The 22,790-nt window shown below is 36.1% G+C and overlaps 1 gene segment (V, D, J or C); it reads right to left on the bottom strand.

Moving 5' to 3' along the window:
• Positions 1–7,139: 7,139 nt before the first annotated feature.
• LOC130882797 (immunoglobulin heavy variable 3-72-like) lies at positions 7,140–7,633 on the bottom strand. The segment is given in 2 exon segments: positions 7,140–7,483; positions 7,588–7,633. Coding segments are annotated over 2 exon segments (390 nt in total).
• Positions 7,634–22,790: the final 15,157 nt, after the last annotated feature.

The raw sequence follows: 22,790 nt of genomic DNA, 5'->3' as shown, positions 1-22,790 counted from the left end.
TCCCCCTTCTCCCAAATATTGCCCCTCCCCCCACTCCCCTTTCCCTATCCCCACTCCTCTTCTCCTTCCCCCACTCCATTCCCCCTCCCTCTAGATACTGAAGAGCAGTACAGATTCCCTGCCCTGCAGGAAGACCAAGGTCCTCCCACTTCTATCTAGGTCCAGGAAGGTGATCTTCCAAACAGGCTAAGCTCCCATATAGCCAGTTCATGTATTAGGATCGAAACCTAGTGCCATTGTCCTTGGCTTCTCATTAGCCTTCATTGTCCACCATGTTCAGATAGTCCAGTTTCAACTCATGCTTATTCAGTCCCAGTCCAGCTGGCTTTAGTGGGCTCCCAATAAATCAGTTCCAATGTCACAGTGGGTAGGTACACCCCTCGTGGTCCTGACTTCCTTGCTCATGTTCTCCCTCCTTCTGCTCCTCATTTGGACCTCAAGAGCTCAGACCGTTGCTTCAAATTGAGTCTCTGTCTCTATCTCGATCCATCGTCAGATGAAGGTTCTAAGGTGATATGTAAGATATTCATCAGTATAGGATAGGATCATTTCAGGTTCCCTCTCCTCAGTTGCCCAAGGTACCAGCTGGGGACATCTCCCTGGACACCTGCAAGCCCCTCTAGAGTCAAGTCTCTTGCCAACCCTAAGATGGCTCCCTTAGTTAGGATATATACTTCGCTGCTCCCGTATCCATCCTTCCTATATCCTAACCATCCCAATCCCTCAAGCTCCTCCCAACCTCCCCTTCTCACGTTTCTCATCCCATTTCCCCTTAGCCCCAAGCCACCTCACCCCCTAGTTCCCAGTTTTTGCCCGGCAATCTTGTTTACTTCCCCTTTCCAGGCAGATGATTATACGATTTTCTTTGGGTTCACTTTCTTATTTAGCTTCTCTACAATCACAAATTATATGCTCAATGTCCTTTATTTATGGCTAGAAACCAATTATTAGTGAGTACATCCCAAGTTCCTCTCTTTGGGTCTGGGATACCTCACTCAGGATAGTATTTTCTATTTCCATCCATTTGCATGCAAAATCGAGAAGTCATTGTTTTTTACGGCAGAGTAGTACTCTAATATGTATATATTCCACACTTTCTTCATCCATTTCTCCATTGAAGGGCATCTAGGTTTTTTCCAGGTTCTGGCTATTACAAACAATGATGCTATGAACATACTTGAACAGATACTTTTGTCATATTTTAGGGCGTCTCTTGGGTATATTCCCAAGAGTGGTACTACTGGATCTTGGGGTAGGTTGATACCAAATTTCCTAAGAAATCGCCACACTGATTTCCAAAGTGGTTGCACAAGTTTGCATTCCCACCAGCAATGGATGAGTGTGCCCCTTTCTCCACAACCTCTCCAGCAAAGGCTATCATTGGTGTTTTGATTTTAGCCATTCTGACACGTGTAAGATGGTATCTCAAAATTGTTTTAATTTGCATTTCCCTTATCGCTAAGGAGGTTGAGCATGACCTTAAGTGTCTTTTGGCCATTTGAATTTCTTTTGTTGAGAATTCTCTGTTCAGTTCAGTGCCCCATTTTTTAATTCAGTTAATTAGCATTTTAAAGTCTAGTTTCTTGAGTTCTTTATATATTTTGGAGATCAGACCTTTGTCTGTTGCAGGGTTGGTGAAGATCTTCTCCCAGTCAGTGGGTTGCCTTTTTGTCTTAGTGACAGTGTCCTTTGCTTTACAGAAGCTACTCAGTTTCAGGAGGTCCCATTTATTCAATGTTGTCCTTAATGTCTGTGCTGCTGGGGATAAACATAGGAAGTGATCTCCTGTACCCATATGTTGTAGAGTACTTCCCACTTTTTCTTCTATCAGGTTCAGTGTGTTCAGACTGATATTGAGGTCTTTAATCCATTTGGACTTGAGTTTTGTGCATGGCGATAGATATGGATCTATTTTCATTCTTCTACAAGTTGCAAACCAGTTCTGCCAGCGCCATTTGAGAAGATGCTCTCTTTTTTCCATTGAATACTTTTAGCTCCTTTATCAATAATCAGGTGTTCATATGTTTGTGGGTTAAAATCAGGGTCTTCTACTCGGTTCCATTGATCGACTTCTCTGTTTTTATGCTAATACCAAGCTGTTTTCAATACTGAAGCTCTGTAATAGAGTTTGAAGTCAGGAATGGTAATGCCTCCAGATGATCCTTTATTATATAAGATTGTTTTGGCTCTCCTGGGTTTTTTGTTTTTCCATATAAAGTTGATTAAAGTCCTCTCAAGATCTGTGAAGAATTTTGATGGGATTTTAATGGGGATTGCATTGAATCTATAAATTGCCCTTGATAGAATTGCCATTTTTACTATGTTGATCCTCCCAATCAAAGAGCAAGGGAAATCTTCCATTTTCTGGTATCCTCCTCAATTTCTTTCTTCAAAGACTTAAAGTTCTTGTCAAATAGATCCTTCACTTCCTTCGTTAGGGTTACCCCAAGATATTTTATGCTATTTGTGGCTATCGTGAAGGGTGATGCTTCTCTGATTTCCCTCTCTGCTTCCTTATCCTTTGTGTATAGGAGGGCAACTGATTTTTTGGAATTGATCTTGTATCCTGCAACACTACTAAAGGTGTTTATCAGTTGTAGGAGTTCTTTGCTGGAGTTTTTGGTGTCGCTTATGTACACTATCATATCATCTGCAAATAATGAAAGTTTAACTTCTTCCTTTCCAATTTGAATCCCTTTGATCCCCTTATATTTTCTTATTGCTATTGCTAGAATTTCAATCACTATATTAAAGAGGTATGGAGAGAGTGGAAAGCCTTGTCGTGTTTCTGATTTTAGTGGAATAGCTTTGAGTTTCTCTCCATTTAATTTGATGTTAACTGACGGCTTGCTATAAATAGCTTTTATTATACTTAGGTACGACCCTTGTATCCCTAATCTCTCTAAGACCTTTATCATAAAGGGATGTTGAATTTTGTCAAATGCTTTTTCAGCATCTAATGAAATGATCATATGGTTTTTTTCTTTCAGTTTATTTATATGATGGATTACATTGATAGATTTGCGTATGTTGAACCAGCCCTGCATCTCTGGGATGAAGCCTACTTGATCATAATGGATAATTTTTCTAATGTGTTCTTGGATTCGGTTTGCCAGTATTTTACTGAGTATCTTTGCATCGATGTTCATGAGTGAGATTGGCCTGTAGTTCTCTTTCTTGGTTATATCTTTGTGTGGTTTTGGTATCAGAGTAACTGCAGCTTCATAAAAGGAATTTGGCAATGACTTCTCTTTTTCTATATTGTGAAATACCTTAAGGAGTATATGTATTAGGTCTTCTTGGAAGTTTTGGTAGAATTCTGCATTGAAGCCTTCTGGACCTGGGCTTTTTTTGGTAGGGAAATTTTTTATAACAACTTCTAATTCTTCGCGACTAACAGGTCTATTTAGGTTGTTGACCTGGTCCTGGTTTATCTTTGATATATGGTACTTATCTAAAAATGTGTCCATTTCTTTTACATTTTCCAATTTTGTGGCATACAGGTTTTTGTAGTAAGATGTAATGATTCTCTGAATTTCCTCTGTGTCTGTGGTTATGTCTCCCTTTTCGTTTCTGATCTCGTTAATTTGCGTATTCTCTCTCTGCCGTTTGATTAGTTTGGTTAGGGGTTTATCAATCTTATTGATTTTCTCCAAGAACCAGCTTTTTGTTTCATTGATTCTTTGGATTGTTTTCTGCGTTTCTATTTTGTTTATTTCAGCACTCAAGTTTGATTATTTCCAGTCTTCTACTTCTCCTAGGTGAGTCTGCTTCTTTTTTTTCTAGAATTTTCAGGTGGGCTATTAATTCTGCAATGTGTGCTTTCTCCTTTTTCTTTAAGTGGGCGCTTAATGCTATGAAATTTCCTCTTAGCACTGCTTTCATAGTGTCCCATAGGTTTGAGTATGTTGAATCTTCGTTTTCATTGAATTCAAGAAAGACTTTAATTTCTTTCTTTATTTCTTCTTTGATCCAGGTGTGGTTCAGTAGTTGACTGTCCAGTTTCCATTTCTTAAGAAAATTAGGAGCTTTTGGTGGGGGTGGAAGGAAATGGAGAATATTAACATCGGGTAACAGAATGGTCAAGATGGTAGAAATACTAAGAGACAGCAGAAAAAAAAAGATTAATTTTGATTATGGGAGCAATTATGGGACTAGCCACAAAGAGGGCACTAGGGAATTTCTCTTGAATCCACATGGATGACCCCAAGCTGTGCTGGAGAGGGTACCTGAGGTGGCCTTTCCCTGTAATCAGGTTGATGTCTACCTTAACTTTCACCATAGGAACATCATCAAGGAACTGATGAAAATAGATGCAGAGATCCACTGCTAACAGTGAACCAAACTACAAGAATCCAAACCAAGACAGGAAGGAGCAATAATCTGAGCAAAGGGGTCAAGACCATGATGGGCTACTCCCAGAAGCAGCTGAACTGAGCTTGTTGGAACTGACTTAATCCAGTCTGACAGCTAGAAACGTGCAAAGGACCAAACTAGGCCTTCTTAAATTGTGTGACAGTTTTATGGTTTGGGAAGTCTGTGGGGCCACTGGCAGTGAGCCCAAGATCTAACCCTAGTGCTTGAAGTATCATTTGGAGCCTATTGTCTTTGGTGGGATACATTACTCAGCTTAGATATCAGGGGAATGCCTTGTTACTGCATCAAAGTGATGTGCCAGACTTTGTTGACTCCACAATTGAAACCTCTTCCTTTCTGATGCGTTGATGGAGGTAGGGTGGGTAGAAATTGTCGGGAGTGGAGGAAGTGGATGGAGCAGGTACTGAGATTGGTATGTAAAATGAGAAAGAATGTGTTCAAAAATGAACAACAAACACTTCAAAAAAGGAAATAAAATAAGCCAATATGATAGAATTTACATCCCACTCTGGGTTTTGAAACAATCAGTTTATTGCACATCTTTACAAGAATAGAAGAGTCCCAGAAACAGCTGCATCATGAAAAAGACCCCCAATATAATGGGTCTGAAAACTGTACTGATGGTGTTTGCTCAGTTATTCCTTCTACAGGCTCTTGCAACTTTTAGAATAATGGCAGATTTACAGAATGATCTGCAGGTCGCTATTATATAATAGGGAGTTCTGATGACTCCCCCATATGAACTTATAAAATGTTTAATTAAGGTAACTCCTTTATACATTTAGTGGTTTAGTCCATTATCATAATGTCAGGGAGTATCTTAGTATGTAGGCAGATACCTCTTGAATGAATCAGGAAGTTATCTGAGACATAGAGAACAATCCTCAGTATAGGGAACCTGGGAGCCTAACCCCAAAATGACATTATTTCTCCCAAAAGGACATACCAACTCAAAAAGTCACAACTCCTTATAGTGTCCTATGAGATTATGGAGCCAATTATATTCAAAGAAGCATTCCTAACTTATCTCAACCTTAGTCTGATTTTATAAAATAAAATAAAATGCTTACATGCTTCAGTGCATTAACTTGGGTTCACCTCTGAGAGGCCAAAAGGACTCCAGTTAATTACTGAAATAAACAATATGTTTCACATCTATTTTTGGACCTAGTCTTCAGAATTGGATCTCTCTTCCTGACACACTCTTTCTCTCAATCTCTGCCTCCCCTGTTCTTGAGTTTTCAACTCCCTCAATTGCCAGGTACATGGGCCTAAATGTTTAAATTTTCATCTACATAAAGAATTCCCTAAGCATCATATTTTAATTTTTATACCTAGTTTATTTATTGTATCATATTGAAAATCAAATGCAGACTGTTCCACAAATAGCTTCTAGTGCTTCTTCACACTTTGTGTTCTTGGACCAGTTTAAATTTGCTCACCCAAGTAGTCCTGCCTTATAAAGTGCTCCAAGTGAAGTCCACATGTTCCTACTCCTAGAATTTTTCTGAGTACCTGGTCAGGTAATGAACAGCCTGCTCGTTCTGGCCTAAAACAATATTCCAGTTTCCTTTGTCCCCACAAAACATGAGTAAAGTTCATTGTCATCAGGAAGTAGTCATAGTCAAGGTTGCACATTGCTTCTTATCATTTATTTATTATTAACAAAAGGCTGGGATCCTAGCTTTCAAACCTGGGTAAAGTGGCTGAGGTGCCTATTTAAATACAAAAGCAGAGTGTGGCCACCAGATTCTCCTTGCATCCTTCAGTTCCTACCTTTTACAGGATGTTTGTGGTGGGCATTTCCTTCTACCTACCTTACATATTGCAACCATGGGGCTCTGCTTCCCTCTCCCAGCTGCTCTTCTGTGTATAATCCAACTATTTTAGTCACATGGGCCTTTCATCTCCCCTTTGGGCCTCTTGACTGATATACTTGGTTCCCTCTCTCCTGTACCTTATTCCTATATCCACTCCTCACATTTCTCAGGGTAATGGACTCTCCCAGACACTTAGTCTCTGGTTCTGCTTTCCCTCATATCTGTAATAAACTTTCTCTTCTACCATACTTTGTACCAGCCATGTTCCTTTAACATTTATTTCTTTTTTTTTCATTAACTTTCAACATTCTCCACATCCGACAGAATTTCATATAGACTAGGACAGAGCAGAGCTTCAAGTAAGTGTCACATATCTGTTTAGAATAAAGGCCAGAAATTATATAAACCAAAAATAGCAGAAAATATGGTAATGAAAGTTCTAGGTTAAGTAAATGAATCAGGTGAAAATACAAACACAAAATGCATTTGTGACTGGTATGTACAGATATCAGGGAAAACAGAAGATTTGAGACCTGTGATAGTATGTGGGTAAGGTTTGTGTCCCCTTGCCTGTGGTTACCAATATATCAACATTGTCCTAATCATAATACCACCAAGGCTTTGCCTTGAATACCGTGAGGGAAAATCTTCCCCAATACTATAGACCTTCCTTAGAATTTGATTCTAGTGTCCTCACCATAGTCATTTCTGTTATCAAACGTGATTTTTACAAGTATTTATGTTAGACTGTGTGGTGTATATACTTTAAACTGTGCCAAAACAGGACTTTGTTTTCACATATTTCACATAAATACAGAAAACATTATGTGAAATCAGTAGATGGGTGACATAAAGCAATTCTGTCTGCACCTGTTTCTGCACTGCCTCATGTGTGCTCTGTGCCCCCTGCTGGTTCTGCTCATTGCTGCCAGAAAGTTTGTGTCAGGGTTCACACTGGAATCCTCTCACTGTGTTTGAAATACAGTAATAAGTGGCAGTGTCTTCGACTCTTAAGCTGTTCATTTGCAGGTACAGGGTGCTTTTGGAATCATCTCTTGAGATGGTGAATCTGCCTTTCACAGACTCTGCATAGTGTGTTTCATAATTATTAGGTTTATGTTTAATTACACCAACCCACTCTAGGCCCTTCCCTGGTGCCTGGCGGACCCAGTGCATCCAGTGGTCACTGAATGTGAATCCAGAGGCTGCACAGGAGAGTTTTAGGGACCTTCCAGGCTGTACCAAGCTTCCTCCAGTCTCCACCAGCTGCAAACCACACTGGACGCCTGCAAACACAGAGAATCTTGTCAGAAATCTACAATAAATTTCCATAGTCACTCTCACTTACATTTGTCCAAATACTTAGAATCTCTCTTTATCTATACATTACCTTTTAAAAGTGCAAAAAGGAAAATCCAGCTTAGTCTCAAGTCCATCTTAGATGTTGTGTTTCAGGGCTGACCACAAAATGAGAGGATTTGTGAGTGGAGATCTGTGTGCCTCTGTCAGAACTGTAGAGTCATGGCTAGTTTTAATGAACAGAAGAGAAAATTATTTGCATATCTTCATGTTATATGAGGAACTGAGTGATGTCCAACTTAGAGGAGACAGATTTTGGTAGAGATGTCTGAAATAAAGTAATCGCTGAACTAGCATTTATAGGATCAAATTATCACTTATTGTTTTCGGGACATAGCTCAGTTGGTAGAGGATGTTTGCCATGCCTGAAACTAATGTGGTCATTCCAATCCATGCATGAAAGGCAAGCCATTGGGTCAGCAGAATCATAGGTTTGGGTTGATAATTGTCTATATGAAATGGTGTACTGAGAAAAAAAGAAAAAAAAAAACTCATTCTTGGTATGAGTTTATGGCTTTGTATTTTAATATAAGTTATCAGTCTTACTTTATTATCATTATATTTGTAAACTCCTTAAATGCCATTGTGTAAATTAAAATCAGTGGTATAGTAAGAATATCATGCTGAAATCTCTAAGACTGATTGCACCCTAAAATGAAGACCTATGATATACATATAAATTCTCTCTGAGATTACTTTTGAACAATTACAAAAACACATCTTGAAGATATATGTTTTCTGTTTAGTTCCTCCAGGTTCACACCAACCACAGAGACCTGCTCTTCTCCATCACAAAGCTATTCACAGTCCTTTGGTGACCTCTCTAAAACTCCCAGAGGGGGAATTTTATTCCATACCACATTCTTCTACTCCTTGGTACCTCAAATGTTTGCCTTTTTCACACCATCAGATAAGTCTACTCATTACATTCAATAACCCACTTGGGGCCTTAGAGACTTGGCAGAGTTTCACCACTAGCTAGTCCAGCTTGTTCCTCTTCCACAGCTTACTTGCTTCCTGAAACCTTCTCCTACATGCCATCATGTAGTTTTTTCTATTTCCCCCATCTTATGCAATCTTCACCATGTTCATATTTCTCTGTACTGTTGGGTAGAAATTGTTCTTATTTAGCAGGTACCCCCCCACCTATTTCAAAATTCTTACTTCTTAATGCTCACAGGTGGCTTGTTTTTTTTTTTCAGATTTTTTATTCCCCATGACTTCTATAGCAGAACAGTAGTATTTTTTTCCTGCATTCTCAAACATCATACCTATACCCTCTAATAATAGTTCTAACACCTTCATCAACAAAGTTTATGCTTTTTAGTTGAAAGAGAAAACATAACAGATGAATTTTCAAAGAACAAGTGACCCTGGCATGGCCAAGTAAAGTTGATACATCCTCAATGAAAACCTTACACCTAATGCTCAGGAAATATCATGAAAATGGGACAGAAAGATTGTAATAACTTCAGGAGCAGGATTTTCCTATGAGATCTTATTTTCTACACATAATAGGGGTGCTGAACCCATGAAATCTTGACAATATGTATGTCTAAAGTAAATTTCTAAAACAGGAAAAAATCTCTAGGGTTCCCACTTCTAAAGGAAGAGCTATAGGTTATCAATATCTGCTGAGATTGAGAGAATAAGTTTTCTTCAAGAGGAAGCTCATTGATAGGTAATTGAATCCCAAGTGACTGCATTAGAATCATGTTTATATATGTAAATATGATGAAGCTCATATGTTAAGTATAAACAGAAAAAGAAAGGAGACAGTGAGAAAAGAGTGAAACTGATAAAAGTTAAATTAAGTTGAAGAATTAATGAGTTTTAGAGATAGTGAGTTTAGGACATGAGAAAAAAATGAGTGAGGATATTGATAGGTACAGAATTTAGATTAAGAAATTTACAAAAAATATTTTAATTAAAATTATAAAAGCACAAATGAAATCTTTCACATAATACTCCTTGATTAGTGATTTTTTTTTTATTGAAATCACTGAATGGGAAGGCATGAGTATCTGGGAATAGGTTTATGAGCCAGAGGTGCAGAGTCAGGTCTGGGCTGTTTTCATGAACACAGGGAGGCCTTGTTTTTATTTCCTGCTGCATTATAATGAGTTTGTGGTGGAAATATTATACATATGAATGCCTATAGCAAAAGAGAGAGAGAGATGAAACTGAGTAGAGCACAAATAAAGAATTATCTAATATTTATTATACATTTGTGATATAATTCAAAGTCATTTTTAATATGTTTTTGACCAGAGACAACACTCAACATTATTTGCTCTACTGAGGACATTATAATACAGTGTTTCCAATTTTAGAAGGATTAACAAAATTTTACAAATGTTGAACCCAGGTATAAAGTTGAAGAAAGAATGTTCAGGGGTTTAGGTTATCATTGATTCATGCAAAATAACTGATGTGTGATACCCAGTGTTGAAATCAATGATATGTAAAGTCTATAAAATATTATTTTTCCATAAATAACTTCTAACATTTGAACCTTTAAGATTGTATTTATTGGTAGTCTGGTGTGGGCTGTGTGGTATTTAGAAATCTTGTACATGCGGTCACAATTTTTAAAGATGCATAAAATTCAAAGTTAGGTCATTAAAAAAATCACTCTTAATTAAAGAAGTATAAATACTCTCTGAGATTATTCTTTGACCAATAATAAAAACACATTGAATTCTTGAGCTTGCCCCTTAGCTCCTCCAGAGCTAGCTTACCCTCTGAACTGATAAGTGTTCATTGCTATTACCTACTAATAGGCTTCAGCTCCTCTAGATTCTTGCTTCCATGCGCTCCTGGATGTCTTGGCCTTTTACAGAATCATTCATGCCCATGCCTCCAATTGTACTTGTAACAGCCCATGCTATAAAACGTCTTCTCCTCATAATCTCACAGACCCTGTACTTCTTGATCCAAATATCTCATGACTATAGAGTCAACAGAGCTTACCAAAAGTAGGAACTCCAGACTTATAGAGATACGCAAAAAGACAAGGCAGGAGAGGACAACAATGGGGTGTTTTGATCCTGGGATAGCGACAATTCACGTAAACAGTAGTCATTGATATCAGTTGAATGCAAAATATAGGTCTCATTATTCTCAAGAATCAGAACACTACTGAAACTGTACATACCAACACTGTAAAAATAAAATAATTTGATCAGAAAGAAATATTCAACAAATAATTACCAATGTAAGAATCTCAAACCAAAAGGGAATCATTTCAGCTAAATCCACTGTAATTCAGAACAACATTAGAAATTACAATGGAGACTTATACCCTGGAAAACTGAATACCCTGGCACAAATAGAAATTCTGAGTTCATATCATCTACCAAAATTAATCCTCAAAGATATAAACAATGATAACAGACCCACTATCAATAACTTGGTATTGTTCTTAAAAGCTTTATCTTAAAGAAAAGATCAGAAGAAGAGAAAGTTACTGTTAAATTGTCTCAATTCCAAGGAAGACTTAATAACACTTCTTATTAACTGTTATAAGATATAAAGTAACTGAACACTTCCAAATTCACTTGATATTCCCATATTATCTTGCTACCAAAAGGGTGAAGGAACTACAAAATAATGAATGTTTCTCTTGATAAATATAGATTCAAAACTTCTTAATAAAATAATTGTAAATCAAATTCAGTAATGCATTAGTTTCAATCATACAACCAAGTGGATACCTGCCTCAGATGCATGGTTGGTTCAACATACATATATCTATCACTATCATATCATGCATGCATTAACATAAAAGTTAAAATAAAATAATTATTTCAAGTGATGCTGAAAGGTCACTTTGCAAAATTTAACACACTTTCATGAAATAAGTTCTGGAGTCTTTAGAAATAGATGCTATGTATCTAAAAATAAAAGCTACAATGAAGAAACTTATAGACAAAATTATATTAAATTGAGACAAACTGAGGGCATTTTCTGTAAAATCGGGAACAGAAGAAGGATATTCAGTTTTTCCTTCTCCATTTGGTATAGTGCTTATAGTCTTATCTATAGTTTTGGCAAGTAAAAAACATGAAATGTATCAAAATATGAAGGGAATAAGTCAAATTTATCCAAATTTGCAGATGACATGAAGGCCCAACAGTGTCTGATAGAAAACTGTTGGATCTAATGAATACTGCAAAGTTTCAGAATACAAGTACTAGTAGAGAAACATATGCAAAATAAATTGCCAAATCACCATGTCCTCTCCACTCCTGTATTATTTATTGCATAGAAATGCACTCCAATGACAATTACATGAATAATTTTTCAGGCAAAATACAAAAGAATGATTATGCCTATGTTTGTTGAACCCAAAGATATATGAATATTCCTCAAAACAACAACATCATCAAAACAACATCAAAAAGTGCTGAATGAAATGAGAAAGAAATCCAAGCTATAAAGAAGACAAAGAATTGCTGAAGAAAACAAACTCAATGTTGATGCTGGAAAGGATCATAATATCAATTCAAAAATCAAAAAGACACTCAGTGTAATGATTCACTAACAGAATGAATAATATAAAAATGAGAATCAAGAATTGAAGATATTGTAAAGGTAAAGAGTGATTTAGTAAAGGACAATGGGAACATTTTAAATATGTATGAAGAGAACATGGGAATGCTTTAAGACATTATGAAGAGACCAAAGTAAAGTTTTGAAAACTGAGAGAAGTCATGGAGAATACCATAGCAAAAGCATAGAGAATATTTATCAGTAAAATCAAAGAAAAATGTGATATATAGAAAGAGTTACCTCTATTCCGTAACAATGCCCACACTGTTAACTGATCAAGGACCAATGGATAGCACACAAAAACACTGATCATGGAAAAAAAAAAAACAGAAAACAGACAGTATTATTATCTTCTAGACCACACTTATCCTTTTTCTAGGTACCTTAGCCCTGTATGAGCAGAGAATTTTGCCCTGTCCTCCTCTGGGGAGATTAGAAGACTATTTCACTGGATTAGATTATTTTTTCCCTGGAGATTAGAAGAATATTTGAGTTTTTACTCTTACAGACTGGGATTGCAAAGATCTTAGGTTTCTTTGATTACTCCAGGAACTCTACTAGTAATTTCCTTTTAATCTCACATTGATTGCAAGTCATGATTTGTATCATTTTCCATGTCCTACATAAAATACATTATTTAATATAAGATAGATTTTATTAAATGAAGGAATGAAAAGAAGATAATTCTTATATTAACAAATAAGGTTACATTATTACTTAAAAACAAACAAGAAAATTAAATTTATTATTTCTACCTTGAATCTCTAAAAGTAAATAGATTACATATACTTTTAGGCAGCACTGTGATTTAGAAAGTACCTACGGATGGTAAATTTGCCATGTCAGCTCTTAAAGACTTGGTATCAAAGAGGAATAAAATATTTGTTATCTCTTGGCAGGAGGGAAGGTACAAGCTATGATTTGGAGGAAAATACTCTGTAGCACAACTTGTCACAGAATTTTCTTCTATGTGATTAAGGTGTTCAACGCCCTCTCTGAATATCTCTCCCACATGAATCTGCAGTTTCTCCACACTTCAAAATTTTTTCTCCAGTAGGTATCAGACATTTCCTTGAACCACATTCTTACAGATTCCTTCCCACTACCTTAGAGAGTTCCTTCAACTTAGAGACTTGAAATCCAGTGCTTGTCTGCCCTCTGGTCACTCTCTACTATACAGTTGGAGTATATATGAGGGTGGTTTATAAAGTCGCTGATACTTTATAGAGCATTTCAAATTCAACATAACATTGCATAACCTCTTACATAAACGGGGAATTCATACATGCCACAATGAATTCCCCAGATGATTGCATACATATTAAGCACATTACATTCATATTTGTTTACAATCACAAGGAAGGGTTGTCATGAGGTACAGAAGTCCCAACAGTCACATATTCTAGGATAACCTCCTGTTCTTCAGAGGCCAGCCTTCTGTGAGAGAGATGTGAGCTCCTACACCACATAATGAGATTTAACTTAGATTGAGAAAATGTATTTGCATGTGGGATGTCAGCCTTCACATTAAAAACGGGGGAGGTGGAAATTAATCTGTTTGGTTATTACAATATGGACATCAGTACCTCTGAATTCATACAGTATGTATCAGGAATAAAAAAGAATGAGGACTAGAGTGATCACAGGAAACCCATATTGGCATGCAAACATATCCAGTTCTAAACCTAACATGACCACCAAATTCTTCTGCTCCTGTATTTTTAAATTTACATTTTGGTGCCACGCTTCTGTTCATAATACTTTTCCTGATTTCTTGATTTGATTAATATGCTCTCACTGTGCTTAATTTTATTTGTTTTTCTAACATATGAGATGGGTTTCTTCTATGAAACAATATTTATTTGTAGTATTCTCACTGGTTAAGATAAAAGCTATAACTGGGCAGCATAGATTGGGCAGAAGAATGAGACAAGGAGAATTCTAAGAAGAAGGGGTGAGTCAGAAGGTGTTACTAGGTGATACAGGGGGAACAAAACATGCTGGTGGACAGGTGAAGCCAGGAGCTACATATAGATTCACAAAAATGGGTTATTTTAAAAGTAAATTGGTGACCATTTTAGATGTTATGTGTTCTAGGCTGACCACAAAATGGGAAGATTTGTGAGTGCAGACTGGGTGCCTCTCTCAGATCTGAAGAGTCATGGCTAGTTTTAATGAGCAGAAGAGAAAATTATTTGCATATCTTCATGTTATATGAGGAACTGAGTGATGTCCAACTTAGAGGAGATACTTTTTGGTACAGATGTCTGAAATAAAATAAGTACTGAACTAACATTTATATGATCAAATTATCACTTATTGTCTTAGGAATACAGCTCGGTTGATATAGAATGTTATCCATGCCTGAAACTCCTGTGTTCATTCCCATCCCTGCATGATAGCCAAGCCATTCATTCAGGAAAATCATAGGTTTGGGTTGATAATTATCTATATGAAATGGTGTATCGAGAAAAAAAAGAAGAAAGACAAAAAAGAATATTTACTTGGTATGAGTTTATGGCTTTGTATATTAATATAAGTTATCAGGCTTACTTTCTTATTTATTATATTTGTAAAATCCTTAACTGCTGTTTTGTATATTATAATCAGTGTTATAGTAAGTATATCATGCTGAAATCTCTAAGATTTATTATCCCCTAAAAAGAAAGAACTACTATATACATATAAATACTATCTGAAATTACTTTTAAACAATTATAAAAACACATCATGAAGATATGTTTTCTATTTAGTTCCTCCAGGTCTAATGGTTCACACCAACCACAGATACCTGCTCTTCCCCATCACAAAGCTAATACCAGTGCTTTGGTGACTTCTCAAAAACCCCTAGTGGGCTTATTTTCTTCCATGCCACATCTTTCTACTCCCTGGTATCTCAAATGTTTGCCCTTTTCACACCATCAGCTAAGTCTACTCACTCACATTCAATGATCCACTCGGGCCCTTAGAAACTTGGTTGAGTTTCACCACCAGCTAGTCCAGCTTCTTCCTTTTCCACAGTGTATTTGCTTCCTGAGACCATATCCTACATGCCCACATATCGTTTTTGCTATTTCCCCCATCTTAAGCAATCTTCACCATGTTCATGTTTCTCTGTAGAGTTGGGTAGAAATTGTTCTTATTTAGCATGTAGGCCTCTTTTCTTCAAAGTTCATGCTTCTTAGTGCTTACAGGCAGGCATGATATTTCAGAGTTTTTTTCCCACATGCCTTCTATAACAAAACAGTAGTAGTTTTTTCTCCTGCATTCTTAAACATCATACTTATACCCTCAAATAAAAGTTCTAAAACCTTCATTAAAAAGTTTTTGCTTTTTGGTTCAGGTGGAAACATAACAATTTACAAAGAACAAGTGAACCTGTCATGCCCAAGTAAAGCTGATACATCCTCAATGAAAACCCTACACCTCAGGCTCAGGAAATGTCATGAAGATGGGACAGAAAGATTGTAAAATATTCAGGACCAGGATTTTGCTCTGAGATCATATTTTCTACACATGCCTGGGATGCTGAACCCATAAAATCTTGACAATATCTATGTCTAAAGTAGATTGCCAAGGCACAAAAGGAAATCTCTAGGATTTCTACTTCTAAAGGAAGAACTTGGATTAGAAATATTTGTTGAGATTGAGAGAATAAGCTTTCTGCACGAAGAAGCTCTTTGATAGGTAATTGAATCCCAAGTGACTGCATTAGACACATGTTATATATGTAAATATGATGAAGATCAATATGTTAAGAATAAACAGAAAAAGAGAGATGGACAGTGAGAAAAGAGTGAAACTGCTAAAGGTTAACTTACATTGAAGAATTAATAAATTTTAGACATAGTAAATTTTGGTTATGAGAAAAAAAGAGTGAGGATATTGATGTGTACATAATTAGACTAAAAAATTAACAAAAATATTTTAATTAAAATGTATACAAGCAACAGTGAAATTTCTCACACACTACTCCTTGGTTAGTGTGATTTGACTAGTGAAAACATTGAATGGGAAGACATGAGAATCTTGGATTAGGTTTATGAGCCAAAGGTGCAGGGTCAGGTCTGGGCTGGTTTCCTGAAAAAAGGAGGCCTTGTTTTTATTTCCTACTGTGGTATAATGAGTTTTGTGGTAGAAATGAATGCCTATAGCAAAGGAGAGAGACAAAACTGAGTAGAGAACAAATTAAGAATTATCTAATATTTATTATATATTTGGGATATAATTCAAAGTCACATTTTAATATGTTTTTGAGCAGAGACAACACTCCACCTTATTTGGTATACTGAGGATATTATAATACAGTATTGCCAAATTTAGAAGGATTAGCAAAATTTTACAAATGTAGAACCTAGATATGATGAAGAAAGAATGTTTATAGGTTTAGGTTACTGTTGATTCATGCCAAATGACTGGTATGTGATACCCATTTCTAAAATCAATGACATGTAAAGTCTATAAAATATTATTCTTCCATAAATAACTTATAAATTTGAACTTTTAAGATTGTATTTATTGGTAGTCTGGTGTGGGCTTACTTGGATTTATAAATCCTGTACATGAGGTCTCAATTTTGAAATATGCATAAAACTCAAAGTTAGATCATTAAAAAAAATCAATCTTAATTAAAGAAGTATAAATTCTCTCCAAGATAATAATAATACTAATACAAAAATGTTGTATACTTGTGTTTGCCCCTTAGTTCTTCCAGAGCTAGCTTCCCCAACAATGCAGACCTGATTCTCCCCATCAAAAACACACTATCAGCTCTCTGTAACTTCACTAAGTTCCATGGTATTTCTATTTAATTTCATGCTGTATTCTATTGTCACGCAGGTCCTCATGAACATGCCTATCTCTCTTCATTAGTCAGTTTGACCCTTTCTCACAAAGCAAAACCCACCTGTTCCTTTAAATACCCACCAACTTACATGAACCACAAGATAGTCCAGTTCCTCTATTTCACCCATCCCACTCTTTTTCTATGACATTTTTCCTCTTTCCGTAATGATGTCTTTTCTTTGCTCCTTCCTGCAAGTTAGGCAATCAGCTCCATGGTCTTGCTTCTCTGAACTGATGAAAACTCATTGATATTACCTACCAGTTGGCTTCAGCTCCTCTAGGTTTTTGCTTCCATGTGCTCCTAGATGTCTTGGCTTATTACAGAGTCTTTCACACACATGCCTCCAATTATACTTGTACCAACCCATGGTATAAATGTCTACTCCTCATGATCTCATAGACCCTGTACCTATTGATCCAATAGTCTCATGACTGTAGAGTTAACAGAGCTTACCAAAAGTAGAATATAGAGATATACAAAAAAAGACAAGTGAGGAGAGGACAATCAATGGGGTATTTTGATCCTGGGATTGTGTCAAGTCACATAAACAGTAGTCCTTGATACCAGTTGAATGAAAATAAATATATCTCAACCTTCTCAAGAACCTGTTTGATGGAGGAAGGTCATTGGTTAATAAAGAAACTGCCTTAGCCCATTAGATAGGCCAGCCCTTAGGTGGGTGGATTAGACAGAACAGAATGCTGGAAGAAAGAAGGCAGTGAAGGCAGTTGCCATGATTCCCTGACCCCAGATGGATGTAGGCTAGAATCCTTCCTGGTAAGACACCATCTCGTGGTGCTACACATAATATTAGAAATGGGTTAGATCAATATGTAAGAGCTAGCCAATAAGAGGCTGGAACTAATGGGCCAGGCAGTGTTTAAAAGAATTCAGTTTCCGTGTAATTATTTCAGGGCATAAGCTAGCCATGCAGGTGGCCGGGTGCCACTCCTATTACTACACATGTTCCCTCCTGAAAATTGTACATACCAACAGTGTAAAAATAAAGATGATTTGAACAAAAAGAAGTTCTCAACAAATAATTTCAAATTTAAGTGTCTCAGACAAAAAGGGGATCTTTTCAGCAGACTCCCCTGTAATTCAGAACAACATTAAAAATTACAATGGAATTGTATACCCTGATAAAATGAATACCCTGGCACAAATAGAAATTCTGAGTTCATATCATCTACCAAAATTAATCCTCAAAGATATAAACAATGTTAGCAGATCCATTATCAATAAATTGGTATTGTTCTTAAAAGCTTCATCTTAAAAAAAAATCAGGAGCAGAGAAAGTCACTGTTGAATTGTCTCAGTTCCAAGGAAGACTTAATAAGACTTCTTCTTAATGCTGTGAGATATAAAGTGACTGAATACTTCCAAGTTCACTTGATGATTCTTGTATTATCTTGCTACCAAAAGAGGATGAAGGAACTACAAAAATAATGAATGCTTTCCTTGATAAATATAGATTCAAAATGTCTTGAAAAGTAATTGTAAATAAAATTCAGTAATGCATTAGGGAGTTTCAATAATATAAACAAGTGGACACCTTCCTCAAATGCAAGGTTTGTTCAAGCTACATTTATCTATCAATAACATATCCTACACAAATTACTACAAAAGTTGAAATAAAATAATTATTTCAAGTGATGCTGAAATGTCACTTAATAAAGTTAACAAAATCTCATAAAATAAGTTCTGTACAATTTAGAAATGAGGCTATGTACCTAAAAATAAAAGCTACATCGAAGAAACCTATAGACGAAATTATATTAAATTGAGACGAACTGAGAGCATTCTTTTTAAAATCAGGAACAGAAGGATATTCAGTTTTTTTCTTCTCCATTTGGTATAGTGTTTATAGCCTTAGCTACAGTTTTTTTTTGTTATTTTGTTTTTTTGTTTTTTTTCTATTTTTTATTTTCTTTTATTAAATTTTTTTATTAAAAATTTCTGCCTCCTCCCCGCCTCCCTTTTCCCTCCCCCTCCCCCCAACCCCCACCCCCTCCTTCTCCAGTCCAAAGAGCAGTCAGGGTTCCCTGCCCTGTGAGCAGTCCAAGGTCCTCCCCCCTCAATCCAGGTCTAGGAAGGTGAGCATCCAAACAGGCTAGGTTCCCACAAAGCCAGTACATGCAGTAGGATCAAAACTCATTGCCATTGTTGTTGGCTTCTCAGCAGCCCTCATTGTCCACCATATTCAGAGAGTCCGTTTTTATCCCATGCATTTTCAGTCCCAGTCCAGCTGGCCTTGGTGAGCTCTCAATAGATCAGCCCCACCGTCTCAGTTTGTGGGTGCCCCTTCGCAGTCTTGATTTCCTTGCTCATGTTCTCCCTCCTTCTGTTCCTCATTTGGACCTTGGGAGCTCAATTCATTGCTTCACCTATAGAAGAATGAAAATAGATCCATACCTATCACCATGCACAAAGCTCAAGTCCAAATGGATTAAAGACCTCAATATCAGTCTGAACACACTGAACCTGATAGAAGAGAAAGTGGGAAGTACTCTACAACATATGGACACAGAAGACCACTTCCTACATATAACCCCAGCAGCACAGACATTAAGGGCAACATTGAATAAATGGGACCTCCTGAAACTGAGAAGCTTCTGCAAAGCAAAGGACACTGTCACTAAGACAAAAAGGCAACCCACTGACTGGGAGATCTTCACCAACCCCGCAACAGACAAAGGTCTGATCTCCAAAATATATGAAGAACTCAAGAAACTCGACTTTAAAATGCTAATTAACCCAATTAAAAAATGGGGCACTGAACTGAACAGAGAATTCTTAACAGAAGAAGTTCAAATGGCCAAAAGACACTTAAGGGCATGTTCAGTCTCCTTAGCGATCTGGGAAATACAAATCAAAACAACTTTGAGATACCATCTTACACCTGTCAGAATGGCTAAAATCAAAAACACCAATGATAGCCTTTCCTGGAGAGGATATGGAGTAAGGGGTACACTCATCCATTGCTGGTGGGAATGCAAACTTGTTCAACCACTATGGAAAGCAGTGTGGAGGTTTCTCGAGAAATTTGGGGTCAACCTACCCCAGGATCCAGCAATACCACTCTTGGGAATATACCTAAGAGATTCCCTATCGTACTACAAAAATATTTGTTCAACTATGTTCATAGCAGCATTATTTGTAATAGCCAGAACCTGGAAACAACCTAGATGCCCTTCCATGGAAGAATGGATGAAGAAAGTGTGGAATATATACATATTAGAGTACTACTCAATGGTAAAAAACAGTGACTTCTTGAATTTTGCATGCAAATGGATAGAAATAGAAAACACTATCCTGAGTGAGGTAACCCAGACTTAGCTATAGTTTTGGAAAAAAAGATATGAAATGTTTCAGAATATGAAGGGAATAACTAAAATTATCCAAATTTGGAGATGACATGATGATTTACTTAATAGACCCAACAATGTCTAATAGAAAACTGTTGGATCTAATGAATACTGCAAAGTTTCAGAATACAAGTACTAGTAGAGAAACATATGCAAAATAAATTGCCAAATCACCATGTCCTCTCCATTCCTGTATCATTTATTGCATAGAAATGCACTCCAATGACAATTACATGAGTGATTTTCCAGGCAAAAATACAAATTAATGATTATGCCTATGTTTCTTGAACCCAAAGATTATATGAATATTCCTCAAAACAACAACATCCTCAAAACAGCATCCCAAAGTGCTGAATGAAATAAGAAAGAAATCCAAGCTATAAAAGAAGACAAAGAATTGCTGAAGAAATCAAACTCAATTGATGCTGGAAAGGAACATAATATCAATACAAAAATCAAAAAGACACTCAGTGTAATGATTCAATAATAGAATGAATCATATAAAAATAAGAATTAAGAATGAAGGTATTTTAAAGGTAAAAAGTCATTTAGTAAAGGACAATGAGAAAATTTTAAATGTGTATGAAGAGAACATGGGAATGCTTTAAGACAGTTTGAAGAGACCAATGTAAATTTTTGATAATGGACAGAGATCATGGAAAAAAACATAGCAAAAGCATAGAGAATATTTGTCAGTAAAAACATAGAAAAATTTGAAATACAGAGTTACCTCTAGTTCCTAACAATCACCACACTGTTAACTGATCAAGGACCAATGGGTAGCAGACAGAAACACTGATCATGGGAAACAGAAACAGAAAAACAGAAAGTATTATTATCTTCTAGACCACACTTGTCCTTTTTCCAGGTACCTTAGCCCTGTATGAGCAGAGAATTTTGCCCTGTTTTTCACTGAGGAGATTAGAAGTCTATTTCCCTGGAGTAGATTAATTTTTCCCTGGAGATTAGAAGAATATTTGAGTTTTTACTCTTATAGACTGGGAGTGCCAAGATCTTAGGTTCCCTTGAATACTTCAGGAAGTCTGTTAGTAATTTTCTCTTAATCTCACATAGATTGCAAGTCATGATGTAATTTCATTGCCTATGTCCTACATAAAATACATTATTTAATATGAGACAGTGCTTCTGATAACCAGATTTTATTAAATGAAAGAATGAAAAGAAGATAATTCTTATATTAACTAAGAAGGTTACCTTATTGCTTAAAAACACTTAAGAAAATTAAATTTATTATTTTTTCCTTGAAATAATAAATATACACATATATATCACATATACTTTTAGGCAACAATGTAATTTAGAAAGCACCTATGGATGCTAAATTTGCCATGTTAGCTCTTAAAAACTTGGTATCAAAGAGAAATAAAATATTTATTTTATCTTGGCAGGAGGGAAGTTACAAGATATGATTTAGAAGAAACTACTCTGTAGCAATCTTTTCAAAGAATTCTCTTTTCAGTGATTCAGGTGTTCAAGACCCTCTCAGAATATCTCTCCCATATGCAATCTGCAGTTTCTCCACACTTCAATTTTTTTTTTCTAGAAGGTATCAGACATTTCCTTGAAGTACATTCTTACAGATACTTGATGGATGCCTTCCCACTACCTTAGAGAGTTCCTTCAATTTAGAGACTTGAAATTGAGTGTTTGTCTGCCCTCTGGTCAGTCTCTACTATACAGCTGGAGTATATAAGAGGTTGCTTTGTAAAGTCACAGATATTTTAGACAGCATTTCACATTCAACATTTTGCATAACGTCTTATATAAACTTGTCCCAGGAAATTCATGCATGACACACCCACATGATTGCATACATATTAAGCACATGACATTCATATTTGTAAAAGGGATGAGATCACTGCTACTGTAACATGAGTTATAATTGTTCTGAGCTAAAGACATTTGTCCCTGACATTAAACCCTTGATATTATCAATAACTATAGTTTTATTCAATATTAAAAGTTATTTAGAATAAACATGAAAAAATGAATTGAGAAAGGTGATGCTGTATCAGTAAATGTTCTTGTTCTTTAAAGGCTAAAGATTGTAGTGCAAAATTCTGGGACTGGAATAGAGTCATATACTAGGGCCATAAAATAATGTATGATATCATTACTCTCACCAGTTAATATGTACATACCAGTTAATGGGAGCCAATATATGAGTTCTTCGAAAAATAAAATAATAGCATCTTTAAACAAATTACAGCAATTATGCCTATGGGGATAAAGGTCAATGAAAAACAGCCTGTCTCTGACTTGAGGCATATAGATATGATAGGATAAAGGGGTATAATATCGAATCAACTTTTGTAAAGTCAATACTACTTTAAATGTTTTACATTGGATTAGATGTTTACAATTTGTATATACATTTTATATATTGATACAAATTTGAGATTAATTTTGTTAAAATACTCTGTACATATGTATCTAATCTTGTTT

The sequence above is a fragment of the Chionomys nivalis genome, chromosome 10 (assembly GCF_950005125.1).
Source record: "Chionomys nivalis chromosome 10, mChiNiv1.1, whole genome shotgun sequence".
NCBI classification, from domain to species: Eukaryota; Metazoa; Chordata; class Mammalia; order Rodentia; family Cricetidae; genus Chionomys; species Chionomys nivalis.
This window is presented reverse-complemented; position numbering and strand designations above follow the sequence as displayed.